The 24,346-nt window shown below is 40.0% G+C and overlaps 1 protein-coding gene across 2 annotated transcripts in view; it reads left to right on the top strand.

The window, feature by feature from the left end:
- The window catches only part of myripa (myosin VIIA and Rab interacting protein a), a 29,037-nt gene extending 4,712 nt beyond the window's left edge, over window positions 1-24,325 (top strand). Inside the window, exons 3-17 of one of the 2 annotated variants that reach the window (XM_079649594.1) lie at window positions 3,746-3,967; window positions 5,214-5,350; window positions 10,086-10,166; window positions 12,390-12,487; window positions 13,509-13,589; window positions 13,839-13,976; window positions 14,369-14,498; window positions 14,634-15,157; window positions 15,681-17,504; window positions 18,716-18,772; window positions 19,413-19,586; window positions 20,103-20,264; window positions 20,974-21,075; window positions 22,667-22,727; window positions 23,259-24,325. In XM_079649594.1, the coding sequence (XP_079505720.1) occupies window positions 3,746-3,967; window positions 5,214-5,350; window positions 10,086-10,166; window positions 12,390-12,487; window positions 13,509-13,589; window positions 13,839-13,976; window positions 14,369-14,498; window positions 14,634-15,157; window positions 15,681-17,504; window positions 18,716-18,772; window positions 19,413-19,586; window positions 20,103-20,264; window positions 20,974-21,075; window positions 22,667-22,727; window positions 23,259-23,269 (3,802 nt within the window). In that variant the 3' untranslated portion in view covers window positions 23,270-24,325. The remainder of the gene's footprint in view (window positions 1-3,745; window positions 3,968-5,213; window positions 5,351-10,085; window positions 10,167-12,389; window positions 12,488-13,508; window positions 13,590-13,838; window positions 13,977-14,368; window positions 14,499-14,633; window positions 15,158-15,680; window positions 17,505-18,715; window positions 18,773-19,412; window positions 19,587-20,102; window positions 20,265-20,973; window positions 21,076-22,666; window positions 22,728-23,258) is intronic. The other variant, XM_079649595.1, reaches the window with a different exon arrangement.
- Window positions 24,326-24,346: the final 21 nt, after the last annotated feature.

The raw sequence follows: 24,346 nt of genomic DNA, 5'->3' as shown, positions 1-24,346 counted from the left end.
AGAATATTTTAAGATAATATGCATGTGTCTTTCATCAGGGGGAGTCATGAGCAGAGATAAAGGTTTTCAAAACTGCAGTAAACATTTTATTGGTGTTTGTTATTTTACCTAATGACTTATCACACATACTTAGTGCACACACAAATTGTATTTAGATGTAATAAGATGTGAGATACGCAGACAAACGTAACTATGTACCCTTCGAAAAGGTAGCATCTTGTGTGATTGTTATCTAATCAGTTAATGTGCTGAGAAGAAATAGAAAATAATCATACAAATAATCTTATTTCTATTCTTGTTTTATTGATAAGATAAGATGAAACCTTTATTAATCCCCGAGGGAAAATTCAGTTGTACAAAGCAGCAACAGGGTAAGCGTGAAAACACAGGACAGCAAAGATTCACACAGATTAATAAAATCAAAAATCAAGAAAATCATGATTTTAAAAAAAAATAAATAATAAAAGGCTGAAATAGGAGATGAGTAAAAAACTGTAAAATAACTGTCAGCATATGTACATATTTGGTCATCTAAGTTATAAAGTACGGAATAAGTTAAAATTGACGCAGTTTCCCTTTTCAAATGTCTTTTTGAATGTCACATCCAACCAGGATGAAGTCATTATTATTTTAATTACTAATTAAAAGATTTCCAGATTGGTTCTGTATTTTATAAATATGCATATTTAAAATTGTTTGTTATTTGCCATATATTTGACACATAATCCCAACTTTTCATGCTTATGGAATTAACTTTGATATAAATAAAACTCTGCGTTATATTTCCAATACAATATTCAAATTACTCCCAAAAGAGAGGAAAAAATATATATAAATAATTTTAGGATTGAAATCTGGCCTAAATCCAATAGGACCGACCAACCAACAAAAAACAATCAAAAAAAACAAATTACACGAAGGAAATGTCTCGCCAAAATTAATTTCAGCCACAAATCATGGGAATAAATAATCTCAATTATCCTCTTTTATGTTGGAATCTTTCAACACAAGAAAAATAGACACATTCACATACATGCAGCTCACATCATCTTATGGGTTTGAAACTGACTTTTTGTGAGGATTATTGCAGCTGACAGCTCGAGCCCCTCCTGCTTGTTCTCGTTTTACGCCCGAAGATAGAAAGCTGCTTTAGACGAGGCTGTGTGAGGACGCAGCTTCTCTTCAGATAAACTGTACAGAGTGAGCGGATCAACATCTACAGGGTGTTTCATGCCTCTAAATTATTCAGATGAGACTCAGAGAGATGGTGAATGACTGCTGTTGTTGCATCTTCCTCTGTTGGCTCCTTAGCTGCAGCTTTGTCTGCTGAGTTGTGTTTATGTGAATGGATGTTATTGTGTTCATGTTTATTTCTGCAGGTTACTCTGCTATCCTCCTGTGCCTGAGGTATTAATACCTTCCCTAATGGAGTGTGCTGCTGAAGTGAGAGGGCAGCTGAGGGTCACTGTCAGATATTTATAGTTTGGAAATCCCTTTCATCCCCGACTCACATCATTTCTAAAGTTGGAAAAGAATAAAACTGTCACACCAAGGACGGTCCAATGCATTTGTCGAGGTCTTGGGGATTTAAATGTTCAACCCAATAGTTTAACGTTGGAGCAGTACGGTTTTTAAAGGTCAATTATCAATTCACTTTAAAACATCCATATCAGGAGTCCTTGAAGTGAATACCGTCTCTACAAATCTCTGTGAAAAGGAAAGGAGGAATTCCTTTTTGGCCTTACATTTAGAATTACATTTAAAACTGAAATAAAATAAACGTTGTAACCCACAGTGGCTCTTTCTGCTGCCCCTGTCCTCCGTCCTCGTGTTGTCAGACTCCATCAGTCTGCAGCAGTAATCACCTATAAATGATTCAGTCGTGGCGGGTGCTCCTGCCTTCCTGATGGGAAAATAACGGATTTCTGTGACACTTTCCTTCCAGCGCTACTTACACAAGTTCCAATGTGTCTCTCTTCTGCCTCCATCCATCTTGTTTCTCTACAGTAATGTTGTATTCTGTCACTATAAGTCGCAGTCGGCCATGTTTGCATCTGTTTGAGATGCAGCGACTGTTCATGTGTACGTGGTTGTGGATGCTTTGCAGTTGTATTGCTGGGCAAGCTACATGCATGGAACTAGTATTATGATAAACAAGGAAATGTTTAATTTTGCTTGTGGTATTGTGAAATCTGCTGCAAAACTATTCTTTACAATTTTTGAAATGTAGAAAACTATTTTTTTATATATTTGTAAAACAGCAATAGTTTTTTATGGACTAACTTTGAATAGTGTACTCAAAGTTAGTCAAGTGTTTTTAGTAAGTAAAAATATGAACATCTTAAGGACTTTTATATCCTATGTACCAGCACATTAACAGCATTTCCTAAAACTGCATTTTTCCAAATAACACATTTCTATGTTGAAGCTTGATTTTTAAACCAACATAAAATAAAAGCCTTCAACAAAATGAAAAAAAATGTTTGTATTTGTAATTGCATAACAAACAGTCATGTGAGCAAAAGCTCCAGATCAGCCACTTAGTGGACCTTGTGGCCTTTTTTTCTTGTACAATAATAAACATTTATGGTTCCCCACATTCGTAGAAAAGCTCCTGCTGCTGCAGAGGAGAACCAACTAATGTATTATTCAGCACGTCCGCCTGCTTCAACCTTTACATGAGCACAGCAGGTGACATTTAAATGAATGTGAAGTGATAAATGCTTTGTTCAAATATTCAAACAAGACATTTATGGATGATAATTTCACTTTTAATAAGAGCTCTGACTGCTTTTCGCCACCTTGGAATGAATAATGTATGTTAATATAAGTCAGATATAACCACCAAAAAAGGCAAACGCTTAATAGAACTTTGATTTTCATATTTAATTAAAACATTTTTTATATATTCATGTTTTATTACATTACATGACATGTCACTTGTTAGACTCTTTTATCCAAAGCAACTTCCATACTCAATACTGTGGCCAATCCCCACAGGAGCAATTTGGGGTGAAGTGTCTCAGGGACACAACGACCTGCAGTGGGGTTTGAACCTGACCCCCTGATCCGAACACCAACGCACTAGTCCACTGCGCCACAGCCTCCCTTACGTTTATATTTGTTTATATTAAATTGTACAATTGTTACATTTCCTGATTTACCACACTGTATGTATCTTTCAAAATCTGGAAATCTTTTTCAATCATCATTTACCTTTTGTAATGATGATTTGAAAATAACTAAAATAACGACTTTGTGAAACCATTTTAAGCTCATTTTCAGGTTCATATTTGTATTTTGTGCCTCTACTGTGACATACTGTTCAAAGGACAGAGTTGAGAGTGTTACATAGTGATCAAAGGAGTCCAATGGAAGCGTTTCAGGCAGGGGGGGAGTGAGAGAAACTCCCTCTGGAGGGGACTTTGGGATTTTAGCCTCTGTTGACCATTAACATGCACAATAACCTTTAACACACTACAGGAAAGGTAAAAACCCAGAATATCATACATTTATTTTCTGCTCCATTTCCATTAACAGTTGGCAGAGGTCAGTGTGACTGGGTGTGTTTGTATGTTCTTCATATCTTCAAATAATATCCTATTGGACTCGGTAAACTATCAGAGAGGAACCACAGCCACACACAAATATGTAATAGTATTTTCCCGCTGTATAACTCTCTCTCTCTCTCACACACACATTTATGATTTCACTGTCATCCTCCCTCTCCCCTCCCCCCCCACAGTGATCTGAAGCAGGAGCTGGATGAGGAGGGCAGTCGCTGCCTCCTGCTTTCACGGCAGAGCTGCTTCAACCGGCGCTGCTGCATCCGCTGCTGCTCGCCCTTCAACTTCCTCCTCAACCCCAAGCGCCCGTGCCTCGACTGCCACTTCAACGTCTGCAAGGCCTGCCGCGTCTACAGCAAGCGAGACAAAACCTGGCTCTGCTCCGCCTGCCAGAAGAGCAGGTAGGTCGGGTGGTGAAGTAGTGTTAGTGTCTTAATACAAATAGAAGTAGTGTTGGTGGTGTTATTGTTGGTAAATGTTGACTGCATTTATATAGGTATTTGTTCAGTCTTTAGAACCCCTCAGTCAGCATTCACACACCAGAGGCTGCCTTACAAGGTGCAACATGATCGAGGAAACTGTTGGCCATCAGGAGGAACTTGGGGTTAAGTATTTTGCCCATGGCGACTTGACGGCTGGGGCTGAGATCGAACCCCCCTCCTTCTGATTGGTAGACGACCACTCTACCACAGTCGCCCCTGTGGTGTAAGTGTTAGTAGTTTTTATTTTAGTCTTAGTGTTAGACGTGATAGTGTTGGTGGAGGTTCTGCACATGGTGTGTGCGTATATGAGACTAGACTAAGGATGAGAGGGTGACGTCAAAGGTTATTGTGCTATTTCTGCTGCTGGAGAGATGGATTTGGCCCTTATTACTCACTACAAACTCACTAAGATGGAGAGCAAGACAAAGTTGGTCACTGGCTAAACTCCATATAAATGCAAAAGTAACTTGATCGGAAAATATAAATACATTATTGGAAAATATATTCATTGTTAGGAATTCTTCATGCAAAAGATGCATGCAATGGAGAATCTCAGTGGTCCTCTTAATGATGAAGACAGATGTGTATAAGGAGCGATGGCAGTCAAACCTCAGTTATCTACACTTTACTGTTCTGTTTTAATGAGATGACAACCACAGACTGCAGGAGTTACCTAAAGGTGTTTCACCCTTGGACACTTCCTGTCACATCCTGTCCACACACTCCGTCCGCTCACACACACAAAGTCAGCCGCACAGTGAACAGATGGTAACTCATTAAACGCGCTGACATGAATATCTCTGCAGCACCCTACAGCTGTCATTCCTCATCATTCAATTATATCCCTGTTACTTTAATATTAACACTTGAAGATGAGACAGACATACATTAGTCTGCTCATGCACAGAATTATATGTTGTTGGAATATTGACATAGAGGTATTTTGTCAAAAATATTGTGATATTTGATATATTCCATATCGCCCAGTCCTAATACGGTCACACCGATATAGAAATGACCAATAAAGCAACATATTTTGACACCTATTACTGTGGTTCAGTTCACTGAGGGTGCTGTACAGGTGAGAAGATGTATTAAACATATTTTGAAAGGATCACAATTATATACATTGAGTGTATTTGAACTTCCTGTCTGTGTCTCTCAGGTTGTTGAAGACACAGTCACTGGAGTGGTTCTACACTAATGTGAAGACGCGCTTCAAGAGGTTCGGCAGCGCCAAAGTGCTGAAGACTCTTTACAGGAAGCACCTGGCGGAGCACAGCGCGCTTTCAGAGTTTACAGGTAAACCAATCTGTTTATTTGTGTTGTGGATAAAAAACTGTTGCAGTCAACTTTGATGATATGAATTAATTTGTGGTATGTGACGCATTTTGAAAGGGTTCATATAGCCTGAATCTGACCCCTTCTGATCTCTTCTACGAGTGTAATCCTACATTGAAAATGTTTAAACGGATTACTGTAGAGAGAACCTACCCTTATGAGAAGTGATAGTGTGTTTCTATAAGGTTGTATGTGTTGACCTACAGTATGTGCCTGATTTCTTTTGTGTGTCTATACATCCATGTGTTTGATATCTCAGAGCAGTGTAGAACAGGAAGTTGGGGACGAAATAGGATTAAGCTCTTGCTTGGCTTTTATCGTGCATAACTTCTGCAGATTATTATTTCTGCTGCCAGATCCCAAGTCTCTTTTTACATTTTGTTGGCTTCCTATTTCCTTTGTGGAGGAAATGCAAATACTAATACTACCACTACAGTACGGTATGAAACAATAAGTGTAGTATAATATATAAATATATCTAAAAAATAGCAAAGCACATAAATAAATCAGTCCAACAGAGTCAGAGAAGAGTTTAGCTGGAGCCACCCAACCCTGAAAATGCTCTGGTGGTACTACAGTGTCGTAAATAAGACCATTCACCAGGCAGCACATGCTCCAACATGAATGGTCAGAGCGGTGAGGAGTGCATCTGCAGGCCTTCACTTCAGAGTCTCTGATCTGCTGCAACAGACGAGGGATTTCAGAGAATTATGAGTGATTGTGGAGGCGAGGTCGCGGCTGCAGAGGATGCAGAGCTGTGACCCCGTGGGAGGAGGACTGATGTGGGCTGGCATCAGGCCACCGCTCAGCGTCTCCTTCTGGTTTACCGTTTTCATTCTCCGCTCACAAACACACACTATATCATACAGTTTGTTTACGACTGACCTGCAAAGCACTGTTTTCATCCAACTGCCAAATGTGCATCTGCACAGTCTGACTCATGGAAAACTGACCTTACTTTGCATAAAAACAATGTGAGCTGCATGAAAAGCATCAGAATGAATAGAGCTGACATTTAGGGAAATAGCTGTGGGTAGAGCATCATCACGTTAGATTCCAACCCAGTCTCACGGCATTTCGTATTATAGTCACGAAATTAATTTAATCTATTGATTCGTGTTCACCAATACCATTTTCCGCTTTTTTTCGTGTCACACAGAACAATTTTAAAAGCAATGTATTTCTATTGGTAGTATGTTTCGTGCCTGCACCACGTCTTTTTGTCCGGTCGGGTCTTGGAAGACCAGAAAACATGTTCTTGCTCAATATCTTACCCTAAGCCTAACCCTCTTATTTTAAATGTTATAATGTCGGAGTTTTTTTGCCGTCAGTGAGGAAAAGAAATGGGGCTCAGAGCCTCAGGATACTGAAATCTGTATTTCAAAAAAAAAAAAAAAGTTCCTTCTAATTTGTTCTTATTTGGTGCAGGCACGAAACATACTACCAATAGAAATACATTGCTTCTAAAATCGTTCTGTGTCAGAATACTGAAATCTGTATTTTCTTTAATCGGTTTTTCCTTCTAATTTGTTATTATTTACATTGCTTTTAAAATCGTTCTGTGTGACACTAAAAAAATGGCGAAATCGTGTTGTGAACGCGAATCAATAGATTCATTTTGTGACTATAACACGAAATGCCGTGAGACTGTGTTGTAGATTTGTGTTGCAGTGAAACATTTCCCCATCACTGCTACAGCCCCGAACACAGCTCAGAGACATCCTCCTCTAAAGAGTGGGATAAATAACAAAGTGACCCTGAGGAAGAGACGTACAGAACAGACAGCCGAACATTACTTAGTGCTTATTTTGCATGCAGTGTTGAAGTTCGGACATTGAGAGCAATAAAGAAAGCTGTCAGAAGTCAGAATTAGGTTAATGAAGGGCACAACACCAGACATATATTTGGTTTGGTATTCATCAAAGTCTTTTTTTGATCGTTTATAAGGACAAACAGACTAAAGTTACAGTCATGCTTACGGATGTGAGGCTGTACTCCCCAGTAGTGATTTTAGCAAAATTCTCATGTCAGAATCTTACATGCTCCCATATCGCTCAACATGCAGATATAAGGTTTACCATCTGAGTTGAACGCACAACACAACTGACGCTGATAGGAATGTAATATGAAAATAGGCCTATTATGTTATAAACCAATACAACTTTAGATTTTATGATGGCAGATGAAAAGTTAATGGGTCAACAGAGCACTTGTTATAAATCAGTCTAAAGGGGACAATGTCCGTGTATATATAATTGCATTTCATACAACTAGCGTTGACATTTTAATATAAGGGACTGCAGAGGTCATGTCACAATGCGGGTTTTAAAATGTTTTTGTAGGATGACATTACATGCCAGGCTTTTGTTTATCATTTTTGTTTTATATTATTGTTCCAACAGTATTTCAAGTTTTTATTAAAGGATCGTTATAATTGAAATGTTATACTGTATCCAAAATGACCTATTATAAATGTACGATGCGAATCACATTAGCATTATGTGTCTACTGTAAAAGTAGAAACTAGGGATGGGAACGATTAATCGAATATTAGAATATTCGAAATGTTTCAGGTATTAGAATATGAGTTATGAATATTTTTATTGTAATTTTTTTGGGAGGGATACCTAAATTGATTACATATGATCAAATGAAATAAAGTGTGTTAGGTCTAAAGGTGTGTTTTGCTCCGCTCACCGGTCCCTCACAGCGGGCAGAGCTGCAGGTGCTGATCTCTCTCTCTCGCGTCCGGTTATATTTCACTCGCGTTTATGTCCAAATCCATCAGATCTAGCTAGTTCTAGCCAATGATATGGCTGCTGCCCCTCCCTACACGCAGATCACGCAGACTCAAACCTCATCTTATGCCCAAATTCCAGCTGAGAGTGTTTTCTCTACAGCTGGCCTGATTGTGAATCGCCTCCGCACCCGCCTCTCCCCTGAGTAGACATGTTCATATTCTTAAACAAGAATGAGTATTGAATGGCTGCATTCTGTGCATAGGCCCTGTTATAGGTTGTTCATCTCTGTTGTAATAGGGTTACGTTAACCTAACCCGTTATGTTGTTCGTGTATGATCCCTCTTTAATTTAAAAACCAAGTTGTGTTTTAAGCATGAAAGCTGTAGGCCTATAGCTGTCAACTGTTCAATACATTTGACAAATTCGACTTGATTTCTATACTTATTTTAACATGTATTTATTTATTTTTCAAAATTAAATTATTATTTTTTTGTCAACATTTTTCCCACTTTTTTTTTTTTTATAAGATATGTACATTTCGGTTAATCGGTTAACCGTTTTTTTGGGGGTTGAATATTCGAATATACATTTGCTTTCAAATTCCCATCCCTAATAGAAACGTATTACATTGACATAAAAACACTTGAGTGTAAAACCTTTCTGAGAGTCTCATGGTGCCTTTAGGGTCACTGTGACCTTTTCTGATCATGAGTCTTTTTCTTGCCCCTGTGCTGCAGCCAAATGTGTCCAGACTCATTAGATGTTACAACACAGATGTCCACACGCACGCACGCACGCACAAACGCACGCACACACAACCATATATTTATACCAGGGGGCACAGAAACACAGTCCATGCTGCTGCCCATGAAATACGTCATTTTGTCTGCAGGATATCTCAGATCAGTGAACTCATGCTTGCCTGAAGAGTGTTCAGCAATGACAGAGACGAGTGCTCTAAATAACAAATATATAAATAACTACAGTTCACATCGTTTGATATAAATCCTCTCTTTGCTCGTTAAAATGATTGGAAGTGACCTTGTGTTCTGTACTGTACCTCTGAACCAGCGCACAGATCAGGTCGCTGGTAATACCACATGTTACGCCACGCTAATGCACTTACATAACCACAAATGGCTGCATTGTTTAATGAATATTTACACGACGTGAAAAGAGCTCAGGGCTCAGCATTACAAGGAGAAACTATCCATGGTGTGACAAACCTATAGTGGCAGTGTAATGACATTTAAAAACAAGTAGCAATACAAACCAGAATAAAGTCAGGCTTGAATTAATATAAGATTTAAAAAGTGAAGAATCAAATTATGCTTCTTTGTTTAGATTCATGGAATAACAGATATCTTGCATTGATTGAGGAAAACCTGACAACAAATGAGACTTACTTATGATGGCAAAAAGACTTATCAGTGGACAATTTATTTCAGATTTATCCACAAATAAAATGCAAAGTAATTATAATCATTATCTTTCAGTTGCACAAATTGTGAACAACCAAACGAAACGCACAAGTGAAGCTGTTTTGATTAGTGTGTGTGTGTGTGTGGGTGCTAATATTAGAAGTAGGCATTTGACCTGTACATGACATGGCTTTCCACGACAAGTATATCAAATACCAACCACTGCTCGATGTGATAACCAGCTTTGGGTACAAGTGTAGATATAGCATACTCATATTCGGAAGTCTTGGCCATGTATATAAATGCACCATGATTGGTCTGAGAATTGCTGGAATGTCAAAGAGAAAAGCCAAACAGATTGCGAAATATTGCTCTGTTTCAGCTCTTATTGGCTGCTTAGCCGTGTGGAGAAGGAGATGATGTGTTCCCCTAAATGTTCTGTGCTGCTTAGCCCCGATATATTTGATTCCTTGTCTTATGTAATATAATTTGTGGAACCAAATAAAGTATGTGTGTGTACGTGTGCGTGTGCAGAGGGCAGCGGCTACGAGGAGAGTATCTGCAATGAGGGAAGCATCAGTGGGAGCGACTCAGCCTTCTACAGACAAATTGAAGGTGATGATATGATTATATTGACATTACACATCCATGTTTTTACTGCACAGCTATTTATTTTTGTACTATTTAATACATTCAGGTTTTTAATTAAATTAATCAATCAATCAAACTTAATTTATAGTTTAATTTTCCAAACGAAACGTAACACAAAGTGCTCCATAAAATGTTAAAACAGCTTTTATCCTCATTTTTCAAATAGTATCAAATGTAAAGGTTTTGTGCATTAGGTAGATATAGTGTGCAGGGGAGAGTGGGGTAAGTTGAGCCAAGGAGAAATGACACATAGTAAAAATGAAAACACACACCTATAATTCAGGATGTCTCCTATCAATGGCAATGATAATAATTCATATTTGATCAAGGGCAGTGAAAATATTACTTCTAAAAAAAATAAAAAAGTCTTGTGGCTCAACTTGCCCCAGTGTAGGGGTAAGTTGATCCAGGTCAGGGGGTAAATTGAACCACTGTTCAAACTTGGGCACACCTGTTCAAACCTGGCTATACCTACAACAAATCTTAAAGGTCTAAACAATAAATAACAAACCAAATACATGCTTAGTTTTTCAAATAGTTTTAATATAAATTTCGATTGAATGGATTTATTTTTTTAACATGTTCAAAGGAAAGGTAATCATACAAATGGTGATACAATTTCATACATCTTACCAATCAAAGACAGAGTAAATTCAACTTTAAATGTAGCCTACAATGAGCTCTTATTATCAACTTGGCCTACTTTCATTCATTTCTCCATTTTAAAAACTGTCTCAACTTACCCCAAGGCCCATGGTTCACTTTACCCCATAGCCACCATTTTAGAAAAAATAGCCTAGCATTACAATTCAGTCATCTTTAGCTTAATGATTCACATGGTTTAATACACTGCCAGTGACAACACATCAACATATACAATATGTGTTTAAACCTGAATACTTTTTTTACATGACAGCCGACATAGCTGACATCTAGAAAATGTACTTTGACAAGCAAAAAAAATGTTTCTGTAAAAATCTTTACTTACCAGACCACAATGAGTATCTCTCTTTCACAGGCAATGAGACATGGGTGGAGCTTGCATAATTTCTGGTCACTTGATTACAACTATAAGGCGTTGCCTGGTTACAGGAGGTGGCTCAATTTACCCCGTTCTCCCCTACTGTATTCAATATCTAAATATAGTGTTCATTATTCTGTATCAAGGAAAGCATTGTATAAGTATTGTAGTCTCTATCTCAAAGTATTACTGAATTAAAGTAGAGGTTGAAAGAATAAATTAATCTGTATTGTAAATATGAAGTTAGTCAGGAGATGGTTAGCTTAGCATGAAGTCTGGAACAAGGGGAATCAGTTTATAGGCCCTTTTTTTTATTTAGTTTTTTGTACTGATTAAACAATATACAGTATGTCTTTATTAGTGAGCTTTAGAGGTGTTGGTGGATTTTGTTACGTTGAGGCTAAGCTAAGCTAACTAGCTCCCTATTATACCTAAATGAACGTCTCGGATGACTGCAAGAAAAAAGCGGTTAAGCACGCTTCCCAAAATGTTAAACTGTTCTGTTAAAACTCGATTTTGTCAGATAAAAAAAGCCTGGGGTCATGATACGACCTTTTTCGTGTCAGTTTATATTAAATGATTGCGGTGAGCGTCATCTTTAGCGCTCGGGGCAGCTACATGCCCAGTTGGTTATTTAGTCTCGTAACAGTGAGTGCTTAATTCCAACTCCATACCAGAGTCGCTGCAACTGACCCTCTGTGGCCTCATTATTATTATCCAGTTCAAGATTTTTCTGGGATCATTGTTATCCTCTCATGAGGCCATAAACTCATATTTGTTAACAGCTGGCATTGAATGCTTTACAGCAGATGGACCAGCTGAGGGATGAATTGTTTCATTTTGCTTCTCGTTGTAATCTTTTGGCAGTCTGTTCTGTTCTCTTGTTTGCTGACCTGCTGTGGTTATACTTTTCCCAGTTCACTGCTCCAAAAGGATAAGTGACAGCATGAATGAGAAGCTGAAGCGGCCTGATGGTCACGTATCTGTCCGTAGAGCCTCAGTAACACAAATGTGACCGTGAAAACAGATTAGCAGCAAACGGCTTGAAAACAGACACAAAAATGATGCATTAATCTCCCCTGTGTTTTTGCATTGATTTAAGATACAACAACAAAACAAGTGATTATTGGGATTATTGTATGATTATATATGTTTCTTGTGTTCAGAGCACAGCATGGACGAGACCCTTACTGTGGCCTTGCGGGTGGCAGAGGAGGCCATAGACGAGGCCATTTCCAAGGCTGAGTTCGATACTGCCAGCCAGGTCATTTACGTTGTTCACATGTTATAAATACCCTGCTATGTTGTTAGATTGCATATCTACACACTGCCTTGCACTTTGTGTCCCATAAACTGCTGTTTAACTTGTTTTCTTTCAAAACTGTGTACTATAATAATCCTGTTTATTATTTTTAGCCAGTAATGTAGATGCTGGAGTAAGTTATGTTGTCCCCCTGAAGTCCTATGAACATGTTCCTCCTTAATCTGACACCTGCTTTTTCTCTTTTGGGTCAGAGTTTAAATCAGATTATAGAAAACTATCGGGATTACGCTGCAATCCAAATCACGGTTTAATACTCCAGTATAAAAGAACATCAGGGCCATTGTGAGGCCACAAAAAGAAAAGGGTTATTGGCCATATTTCACATAAGTTTACATCACAAATTAAAAACACTGTCAGATAAAATAACAAAGAAGTAATTTACATTTTTTTTAAACTACATAAATGCCAAATGCTTGCTTTTGAAGGGTTCTGCTTCATCTGCAAAGTGTCACTAAATAAAAGGTACAAAATCACTTCAGGAGATGCAAAACAACTACAGAACGAGACAAAACAACTACAAAGACACAAAAATCGCTTCAAAGAGACTCAAAGTAACTCCAAGAGCTGGAAAACGACCACAAAGAGACTCAATGACGACAACCATGATGAACAACCATGAACACTGATGGGTTGTGTTGCCCTTTTTATATTAAGTGTAATACATTTTGCTGTCCCAGGATATTTTTGCTAAAGCAACTCCATCACTATCTGCAAGTTAAATGCCAAAGTACACTTCTGTTTCCGCAGCCACTTTCTAAAACACTACCGTATGTTCGAAAATATTTGCTCCACACTAATCCGTATCCCAAAGCTTTTGAACTTAGTACAGCAAATATGTATATGTAGAGCATACGTTTAGAGGCGTAATCAGCTTATGCTTTGTATTTGTGTGTGTGTGTGTGGTGCTGAATAGCTTTCTAATTTCTTTGTGTGTTTGTTTGTTTGTTTGTTTGTTTACCAGGAGAAGCAGAATGAGGCTCTGTACCTGCGGGAGCACAGAGGACAGCTCGTTGAGGAACTGTCCAAAACTATTGTGCAGAAAGTAAGAAAGGAAACAGATTTTCCCTCCTGAGCTGCAAATACACACTTTGCACAGTAGCAGTTTTATAGTGTATGGTGCGGTTGACTCACTTTGTTTAAAAATCCAATGTGTAATACTCAATCATCTGTTTTTCTACTCCTAACATATTAAAAACATCCTGAACATATTGAGAGAGGAAATCAGCTGATGTTTGATGTCTGCATTTGAACAGAGAAATCCTAAGAACTAATCAGCTCCTGTGTCTCTTAGATTATTAGTAGGAGACACACTTTGGCTGAGATGAAGGCAGAATATGACCAGGTTGAAAACATCACTGACCTTCATCTTCCTCATCATCCTGACTGTGATCAAGCCTCCAGCTCCATTGAACACCAACCAGGCCTCTGGGTAAAAACGTCTCGCTTTAGTTTGACTTTGCAGTAAATGAACAGGGATGTGTTCAAAACAATTATTTTTTAAATGGTATTATAGTTATTAGTAAAGATTAAACTAGTGGTTATGTACAAAAAGTCAGAAGGTTTGATTTTAAGGTTTTATATAAGCCATTTAATATAACAGAAAACTATTTGATAAGAGAATTAAAAACCACATTAATGCACCAGTTTTCACAAACTAATAATATCACACAACTCAAGTGATCAAAAAGGTTTTCTATTCTAAAACACTTCTCAGTTGTGTGGTGACACCTGCTGGTTAAACTTGTTAACAGGCTCTATTAACTTCACCTTATTGCAGACTCCCAGTGACAATAACTTTTATTTTGATCGCTCTCCTCTCAGAGGTCACACTCTGCTTTCTCCCTGCTGGACAATAATCCTGCCGATCAAATACAAAGCACTCAAACGCTGAAGAAGAAGGAGGGAGGCACTCTGCCGACCTGGAAGAGTGTCGACCGGCTGGACAACGCTGGTGAGATCCTACTCCTCTTTAACTTTTAAAAACCAACCACGCATCCTCCTTTTGATTGGTTCATTTATTTATTTAGCATAAATGACTGTCCATAATGTGTCTGTTTCTGCATGATGTGTGCGCTCACATTGGCAGCGGTGTCGTCGGTGCTGAAGAGTCCAGACGGGAACTGGATGGCCCTGCAGAGCGCCCAGCTGCCCCGCCCCGGCCTGCTGACGAAGAGGAAGAGCCCGTTCTTCAGCGCCCTGGAGAGGGAGGCTGAAGTCGTGTCCGCCTACGAGGGAGTGAGCTCCGATAACGAAACCAAAGCCGACAGCTCGTGGGGCGGCGTCCTGCAGGAGATCCACAGGAAGATGGCCGACTCGAACCTGCAGGACGGGACCCCCTTCCAGCTGCCGGGCAACAGAGACGAGCTGTTCTGCGACTCGGAGGGCGAGAGGAAGCCCAGATCTCTGCTGGCGCTCTTTAAGAGGAAGGTGCCCGCTGAGATCAGGAAACCGGCATCCTCCAGGAGGACGAGCATCATCGACGTGAACTTTAACGTGGAGGGAAATGGAGAGGAAGAGGAGGGAGAGGTGGCTGCAGAGCCAGACCTTCTGAAAGTGAGGAGATCCCGGAAGAAAAGGAGGAGTAAAAAACAGCTGTCTTCTTCTGTGCGGGTAGGAAATATCATTTCAAGAAACTAAGAACAGATGAAATGAGAGGATCTTTTAATAATTACAAGTAGAAAAGAGTTGAATTAAAATAATGAAACTGATGAACATGGTTCTATAGCATGTCTTAAAGTCTTTACAACTCGCTGATATTGTAAAAGGTAACAGAGCTGTTAAAACAAACGACTCAAAATGATCAGCAACAATGAAATGATGAATTAAATAATCAAGGAAGTTGATTAAATAAGATTAAACGAAAAATGAATAAAATGTGAACTTTATTCCTGATGAACTAAAATATCATATATATATATTTTAATATAAAATAACTACAAATATCCTGTGTTTCCTCATCGGTAATAATAGTGAGAGGAGAAGCACTGCTGTGCTCTCTATAAATATAACTAGCTGGATTGAATTTCCCCACATGTAGAAAAGTGAATATACTCAAATGCACATCTCGTGACGATAACAGAAGGTAGGACCTCAGGAAATATACATTTATTCTGAATTCTATTCTTCCTTACAGTCACAGGAGGACAGCGAGGAAGACGACCGTCACCAACAAACATATGAGGCTGCGACCCCGGACACTTTGACCTCTGGAGCCTCGACCCCTGAGTCTGATGACCTTGAGAGTGACATCACAGGAAGTGGAGCCAATCAGACGGAGCAAGAGCTCACGTCACAACCGCAATTTTCTCAGTCCTCCAGCGGAGAAGAAGAGGCTGAGGGTGGAGGAGCGAGAGATGATGAACAGAGGGAGGAAGAGAGACAAGAAAGGGAGGACGGATATGAGGAAGATGAGGGTCTTTGGAGGATGGAGATCGACCCTGAGGAAGAGGAAGGGGACGATGAAGAGATGGAAAGCAGATTGTACAGACTCGTCGCACACTCCAGACGAACATACTTCTCTTCAACGGACGACGAGTTAGACAAAGTTGGCCAGAGTGACGCCGAGTGTGACGAAGACGAGGATGAAGACGTGGAGGAAGAGGAGGAGAAGGTCGGGAGACTAAACTCAAAACTCTGTCAGCTAGAGAAAGAAGCCCGGGCCAACCAGTTCTCCTCCACAGAGGACGAGCTGGACAGAGCTGGAGTCATGGATGAAGAAGAAGAAGAAGAAGAAGAAGAAGAAGAAGAAGAAGAGAAGAAGGAGGAAGAGGAGCTGACGGTGAAAGTGTGCAGATTAGTCAACCAAGCCAACGCGACCTTGTTCTCTTCCACGGAGGACGAGTTGGACCGCGTAGGAAGAGGCGAAGAGGAGGGGGAGACGTTGTGGAAGATGCAGCAGGAACATCTGGACGTCCAGAACACTCGACTCCGAGATCTGGCCAGCCTGGTCAGCGCCTCTCAGTTCTCTTCCTCTGAGGATGAGCTGGAGAGAGTTGGAGAGACGGAGGACGAGGAGGAAGCAAACGAAGAAGGAATTGAGAGGGAAGAGATTGTGGGAGACCCGAGAGAGTCCTTTGAAGAGGTAGACGTGGACATGTTTGATGTGATGGGTGAAAAGGAGGAAAGAAAGACTGAGAGTCGTGACGTTAAAGATGGAACAGAGGTAGAGGAGGGTGGCATGAAGGAGAGAGCACCAGCTGAGGACGTGTGTGACGAAAAGGTGTTGGAAGAGGAGGCGGTTCAAGAAGCTAAGGCCTCAGAGAGGAGACACGAGATGGAGTTTGAAACCGTCATACAAGCTGAGAAGACAGAGGAGGTCATCTTAAACAAAGCAGAAGTCCAACAGGAAGTGGAAGAGATAGAAGAAGAAGAGGGCCAGGACGCAGAAACAGACAGCGATGTGGACGACGCGGAGTTCGAGAGGATCATCAGCAGCATGTTGATGATGACTTTGGAAGACATGCAGGTCGTCGGGACATTAGAGGACCAAGCTACGGAAGATAGGAGCGGAAATATAGAAACGGAGGATATAGAAGAGAGTGCAACAGTTGGGGGATTGGAGGACAGCGCTGTCGATGCACGAAGCACTGAGGTATCAGAGGAGGCAGTCAAAGGAAACGAGCAAGTTGGAGGAGACATTTCCAGGAACAAGGAGAGTGAGGACGCTACAGGCGGGAAGGAGAATGAGGGGGAAGACACAGATGTACAAGAAGGACACGTACATGCAGCCATGGGAGAGACACCTGAGGTCAAACAGACAGGTGAGAGAATAGAAGTGGGTGATGAGGGAAGAAGAGGAGCAGTCCTGAAGGAGGGGACAACGACGGAGACACGGGGGGATCGTGAAGTTAAAGAAACAGATGAGAGACGTGAAGAAACCAAAGACAGTGTGGAGGACATGGAGCAGAGCAGCACGTCTTCTCCTCACGGTCTACTGTCACCTGAGGAGATTCAAAATGTAAGACCTTTATTTTTTGTCTCGCTCTGCACACTGATGATGATCACTCCCTGCAAGAGGAGCACAATCCGATGCTGCTTCAAAACCTGCTTATAACACTTTTTATGTCCCCCGCTAACAATGTGTTGAGATTATTACATTTACTGTAAGTGGGTCTGTGTAAATTGAAAGAGATGAATCAATTCAATCGATGAATTTAGAAGCATTAAAACACACCTTTACAGCACGCTGAGAGCTTTTGATGCTAGTCTTTCTTCTGCCTGGCCTCTCAAAGCATCGACCGTAATTTTCGGACTATAAGCCGCGCCTTTTTTCCCATTTTTCGACCTTGCGGTTTATATAACGGTGCGGCTAATCTATGGATTTTTACAGCTAACGGCCACTAGGGGACCTCCTAAATCTATGGATTTTACAGGTTACAGTCCACCACCTTTAACTCTATGGGCTCTATGGCCGGTCCGCGCCCCCCACCTTTAAGCGGCGGGCTCCAGCAGGAAAAGCTGGAGGCCGGAAAAGAGTGAGACAGGTAGCGCGCAAAAGTCAAAGTGGAACCGAGAGTGGTACGAGAGACAGAACGAGAGCAAGACAGACAGACATTACGAGAGCGAGACAGTTTGTCCCCGTACCACTGGTTGAAAACCACTGCTGTAGATCACTGCCGGTACGTGCGCTGGGAGCGCACCGTTTAAGTTTGAAAGTTGAAAAGTTTGTGTGTCTGAGACGCTATGTGATACAGTTTACACAGCGCAGTACATGTTCTGTAGCTACAGGTGCGCCTTATAGTCCGAAAATTACGGTAAATCTAATATAAATATCTCAATACATTGTCTTTTAAATTAGTCAATTAGCATCTGCTAGTTGAGTTGGGTTCTAGTGCATCGTTTTCTACCATGCAACTTCTTTCACCAACAAAAACAACAACACACACATAACTCATGTTCTATCAATTTGGTTTCTAATGTAGTTTAAATATCTTAGCATGAGGCACATTTACAGGTTTACATTTGGAATTTAATGAGATGAGAAGAGAAACCTAATATTTCCATATCAACAGGTTCTGTTTCGGAGAGGCTGAGCATTATAAACTTCTACGTAGCTGGGTTTGAGCTCATTTCTCCTTTGCTAACTAACTACTAACACAACTCTGCCTGATGCTGACTTCCCCTGTCTGTCCTGTGTTTTCTTCTTCTGTGGTTCTCTGTGTGCTGTAGGGTAGCGACCTGGAGCTTTACAAAACTATTCAGTTCATATCCACTCTGCTGGAGCAGGTGAGATCTAGCGTTGGCTTCATAAAGGCTTCATTTCACTTAATCACACGTTCTTCTCTCAATGCTTTCATCTCATTTCTGTCTTCTTTCAATATGCTGGTATGCTTGTTGCACTGAATGAATTATATTTCATCCATTCAAGTTATTCACTGTGGATATGATAAATCCCCCTCCCCCTTGTGTTTGTTCAAAGCAATAGTGTGAATGAGTTTTCAGCTTTATGGACACTTTTTATCAAAAATCTCTCATGTGATAAACGAATAACTCACAACACCAACATCCAGCCGTCACCATGACCACATCAACCAGTATTTCCTATAGACAGCATATATTTGTGTATTTGTCTATATACATACATTCAGTACTGTGGACAATCCCCACAGGAGCAATTTGGGGTGAAGTGTCTTGCCCAGGGACACAACGACATGCTGACTGCAGTGGGGCTCAAACTCTGATTCGAAGTCCAGCACACTAACCACTGAGCCACAGCCTCCCATATATATCATTTGCATATAATATCCATGATTAGCAAAGCAGTTAGGAAAAGAAGCATACATGACCCACCCTGTTCCTGACTCCAGTGTAGTGTTTTTTCTTTGGGCATACGTAAGTGAAATTGAAATGTTTTCCTCGGTGTCAGAGGTACTCGGCGGTGTCTCTGTGCAGCATCACCACGGAGGTCCTGAAGGTTTTGAATGCCACTGAGGAGCTGCTGCTGCAGGGGGGAGGAGACGGCCCCCCACCCTGCACCCCGCTGCCCCCCCACACCGACCCCAAGAAATTGGACCAGCAGTTCTCCAGACTGGAGGAGAACGTAAGATCAGCTTTTTATATGTATTCACTGCAGATGGCTCTGTTTGAAGAGTGTGAAGCTACTGATGACACGTTTCAGTTGAAGCTGTTAATGCACAAATCGGTCATTATTGAAGAAACTAACTTAATATTTGAAATCAACTGCAACAAAGTATGTTGTAAAACCTTTTTAAATATTTTTTTAAATATATGTGTTGCTATAGTATTTTCTTACATAATTTTAATTAAAATTTGCCATGGGCTACTAAGTTGACTTTCCTAGAAAAACACAATATATAAACGGGTTTAATTCAGATAATTGCATATGTTTCCAATTTTTAAAAGACCAAGTTTAGCAGTTACTGTTGTGTTAACCTGGACGTGCTGCAGGCAGGGGCGCCGTAAGGGGGTGAAAAGTTAGGATGATTCTAAGGGCCCGTGACTGACAGGGGCCCAAAAAGTTTAGAACATTAAGAAAAAAATGTTTAAGTAACCAATGTGATCATCTTTTCATGGGGCCCAAAATCCCTGGCTGCAGGTGTACGTGGCGGCTGGAGAGGTGTTCAGTCTGGAGGCGGAGCTTGGAGACCTGGAGGAGGTCGCCCGCGCCGTCTGCAGCGACACGCCCGGCCTGGAGCTCAGCTTCCTGGAGGAGCAGGTCGCCTCGGCCGCCGCCAGGGTGCAGCAGTCTGAGCTGCAGGTGGGTCCATGTGTGATTCTGTTTTTAGCTGAACATTGTATATTAAAGGTCCCCCATTACACTGTTGTTCATCAACATATTATAGGTCTCAGATATATACAAAACATGTCTCTGAAGTGTTTGGCTCCAAACACCAATCAGATCATTGCAGCATCCCATAATCCCCTCGGTTTCAGCCCTGTTTCCAAAGTGCTGATTCTCTGTCTGTTACTTTAGATGAAAATAAGGAGCCGCTCCCCACGCCCCTCTGAGAGAGATTTGGTTAAAAAGAACACAATGGTGCTCTAGGAGGAGATTCAGGCGATAAGGGGGGGGGGGTTACCTTGGTTGGTGATTGGCTAATGGTTACACAAGCCAGAAAATCGTTATGACATCATAAAGTGGCCAAAATCTGATCAGCTCATTCTCAGACAGGTTTTTATAGAAATGGATCAGGACAAAAAAGAGAGAGAATCATTTTTTATGAAACTTTCAGAATCTCTTTACACAGATGGGACACATGTTAAAATTAAAATACATTAAAAAGTGGATTTTGCATAATAGGTGACCTTTAAATACTTACTGCCATGTTTGGGATCTGTGTGAAAAGTTGATGAAACACAGATCGGCCTCATGGGGGCGCTGTAGTCAAAGGTTTCATATTGGAAAGACAACCGTAACAACATCTGTGTGATCTTAATCAAACATGTTTCTGTTGTTCCTGCTTCAGATTTCTGACATCTCGGCCAGAATTGCTGCTCTGAAGAGTGCGGGCCTGAATGTGGACACACAGCAGGCCCGCTTCACCAAGACCCGGACCGTTCCATTTATGGTACATCTATTTTAAATTATTATCATCTCCTATTAACCCTCCTGTTGTCTTCGGGTCAAATCTGACCGATTTACTAATTTCATCAATCATAACTTTTGATTGCATTAAGGCTTTATGATATCCTTCACAGTAGACATTTGAACATATACAATTGCTGATCACCACTTTCATTACAGTTTGGATGATTTAGTAAACTTTGTAACACCCATGGTGTTCCCGGTCAAAAATGACCGCCATAAAGAAATGGAATTAGTAACCATCCGGATCAGACAAAACACACACAAACACCCACACACACACACATACTCTAGATGTGTCCCCCCCCCCTTATGTGCCCAATCCCCCCATGTGAATCACACCTGGCACACGCAATACATGTTCAGTGTCTATTCTTTGTATATTTACTGCAGTTTTTCATGTATACCAGTAGTCTGATACAATATTTACAGTTTGAAAGGGTGTTAAATGAAATGTGGTGATGATTAATGGTTTTTGTGTTAATGTAATAGCAGTTAAAACAGGACCGGGTCATTCCTAGCATTCGGTGCCATTTCAGCTAGGGTATTCAAAAATAAAAAACATAATTTTCCATGTTTTTTTTTTATTTAATCTGAATGATGGCTTGTTAAAGTATAAGAAAAATATTTTGGTCCATTTTTTTTTTTTTTACCATCCCCAGTTACTGTGTGTGCACCCTGTTACTGTGAAAAATAGTAACAGGGTGGACATTTTAGGCTAAACTTGGCTATTGCTACATGTGTGATGATAATCAAGCTAGCACTTGGTGACAACAGAAACATATATTTGATAGATATATTCACCATATTTTCTAAATATAAAACAAATGATCTGTTCCACTAAAAATGAGCATAACAGGGTGGACATTTTATGCTTTACCGCAATAGTTAAGTTCTTTAAAACATTAGAAAAACGTTGAAGGAAGAACGCATTCACTCTGCTTCTTGAAGATTATTTCCCGCTCAAAATGTATCCTTCTTCTTCTTGAGTCATACACATAGTAGAATAGTAAAGGGGCGTGTCCAGAGGGATTCAAATCAGAGTAACAGGGGGGACATTCAAACAGGGGACGCACACTTTATTTTCAATACAAATTAATTAATAACAACAATTTCAATTTGGTGAGGATAATTAGCAAAAGGGTCATACAACACTCACAAAAATGTAGAATTTGTTTGTATTTCTTTGATTTATTTTTGTATATCTGTTACAGAAGTTGAGCAAACATGATTGGGGACACAGCAATTTGGCCTACTTGTGCTAAAATCTGAGTAATTATTTATAATTTTTAATATCCTGGCTAAATAACATTGTTGTTTTATGGTAGAGGGTATAAACATTTAAAACCAAGCTTTTAAAAAATAAGCATTAGACCTTTTTAAATTCAAAATATATGATATAATGTGGTGGGGACCTAAATGGCACCGAATGCTAGGAATGACCCGACCGGTCAAATTTGACAGCGAACACCGCGGGGAAACGAAGACCATAGGATTAGGGTTAAGTACCACAACATTATGTCAAACAGCTCGGGCAAGAATTCAAACTGGTGTTGTGTCTTGTGTGTTTGCAGCCGGTCACTGTGGACTCATCGAGGCAGCAGAGGAGGAGACTTCCTGCTCCACCTGTCAAAGGTAGGAGTGTGTAATAATTATAGGAAACCTACTGCCTGTGTGATGCAATACATATGAATTGTTTCAATTCATGTTTTTGTAGACGGTGTAAAATAATTAACATACCTATATGTTTTATACTAGCAGGATCAAATATATTTAACTTGGATGGTTTAAGAGTGTTTTTAGATTAACATTTTACTACAGATTTTTTTTTGGTTTGCATACTAACTGTTGTGAATATACTTAAATGTAACGTTCGGTATGGGAAATATTTGTATGCAGTTATACTGTAGTCTCATTATTGAATCTTTGGAGACACAAAACTAATTATAAGACGTACTTGTCCAAACGTTTTTATACAAAGATGCATTAATAACCAGCCGCTGCTTTTGTTTATCTCAACACCATAACATTGAAAAGAAACAAGAGATACAGGTGTAGTTGAGACAAGAATGTGTTCAATATGCAGTGATGTATTTGTATTTGAAATTACATTTAAATTAATGCATAATTTGATTTTTCCTGCCTTTTGTTCGATCTCTCTCTCAGAGGAAAACTAAGTGTCTGAGCGAGACCTCAGCAGTGCCTTCGCCTGCTCCTGCAGGACAGCGTGCCTTCATTTATTTCATTTAGACTAACATGCCTCAAATAACACAGGATCAGCGCTGTGTGTCTCTGAAACTGTTTATCCTGTCAACTGTTCAACATGTACAGTAGACATATCTGCCGTATAACGTTTGAGGTAATCTGGTGAAGAGGAGAGGGTTAACCCTTCAGCTCGGCAGAAAATCACTAACTTGTCTTTTAAAACTCTTTTATTTCCACAAAGTGGGATAAAACTGAAATGATTACACTAGTGTATTACAGCAGAGGACAAGAAATCTTGTTTTAATGAAAATATTTGATTTAGATTCATTTTTAACATCAGTAGTAGTCCATTTACCTTGCTGATGAAAACAGCTATACAAACATTGTATAATGACCGAAAAGAAACTGAAGTGATCGTTTAAAACCTGCATTTACACCATTTTTACCGATATACCACAAATATACAGATACATGGGAAATAATGTAGACAAGTTTGGTGCTAGACTGTATCATGTGTAAAATAAATATAGATATGTATGTTTGAAATGTTGTGATGTACAGCAAACCAATCAGCATGTTGTTTTCTGCCTCTTACTTAGTTCAGAAAATAAAGTAAACTCTAAAAAGACCCGTTGCCTTACTGTATGAATGTGTCTCTCCGAGGTAAACAGCCGTGAGACGCTGTGCTCCGGTGAAGGTGGGTGTAATGGTGAGGAATGTAGCCTGTATTTTTGAGATGAGGATGTGACACCCGAACATGAGATTCCTGCTTGTGAGGAAGGTGTGGGAACGACACATATATAACAGACGTCTTTCAGAAAGAAATGGTCTGAAAACAAACATCCAGCGGCGTCACCTCTGACGCCGCAGTAAACACGAACGAGTGACCTGAGAAAAGTAAATGTAGTTCTTATGTATTAAATACTCTCATGGGTTATCAGATGTGAAGCAAAGTGTGAATACATTATTCTGTCCTCGCTGTTTCCTCATGGAGGTTCTGTGTTTTTCTCCTTTAATGCTCAAATGAGGAAAATAATAAGTCTCCCTCA

This window comes from Notothenia rossii (genome assembly GCF_949606895.1).
Source record: "Notothenia rossii genome assembly, chromosome: 9".
Taxonomy (NCBI): Eukaryota; Metazoa; Chordata; class Actinopteri; order Perciformes; family Nototheniidae; genus Notothenia; species Notothenia rossii.
Note: the sequence above shows the minus strand (reverse complement) of the source record. Positions and strands in the feature narration are given on the sequence as shown.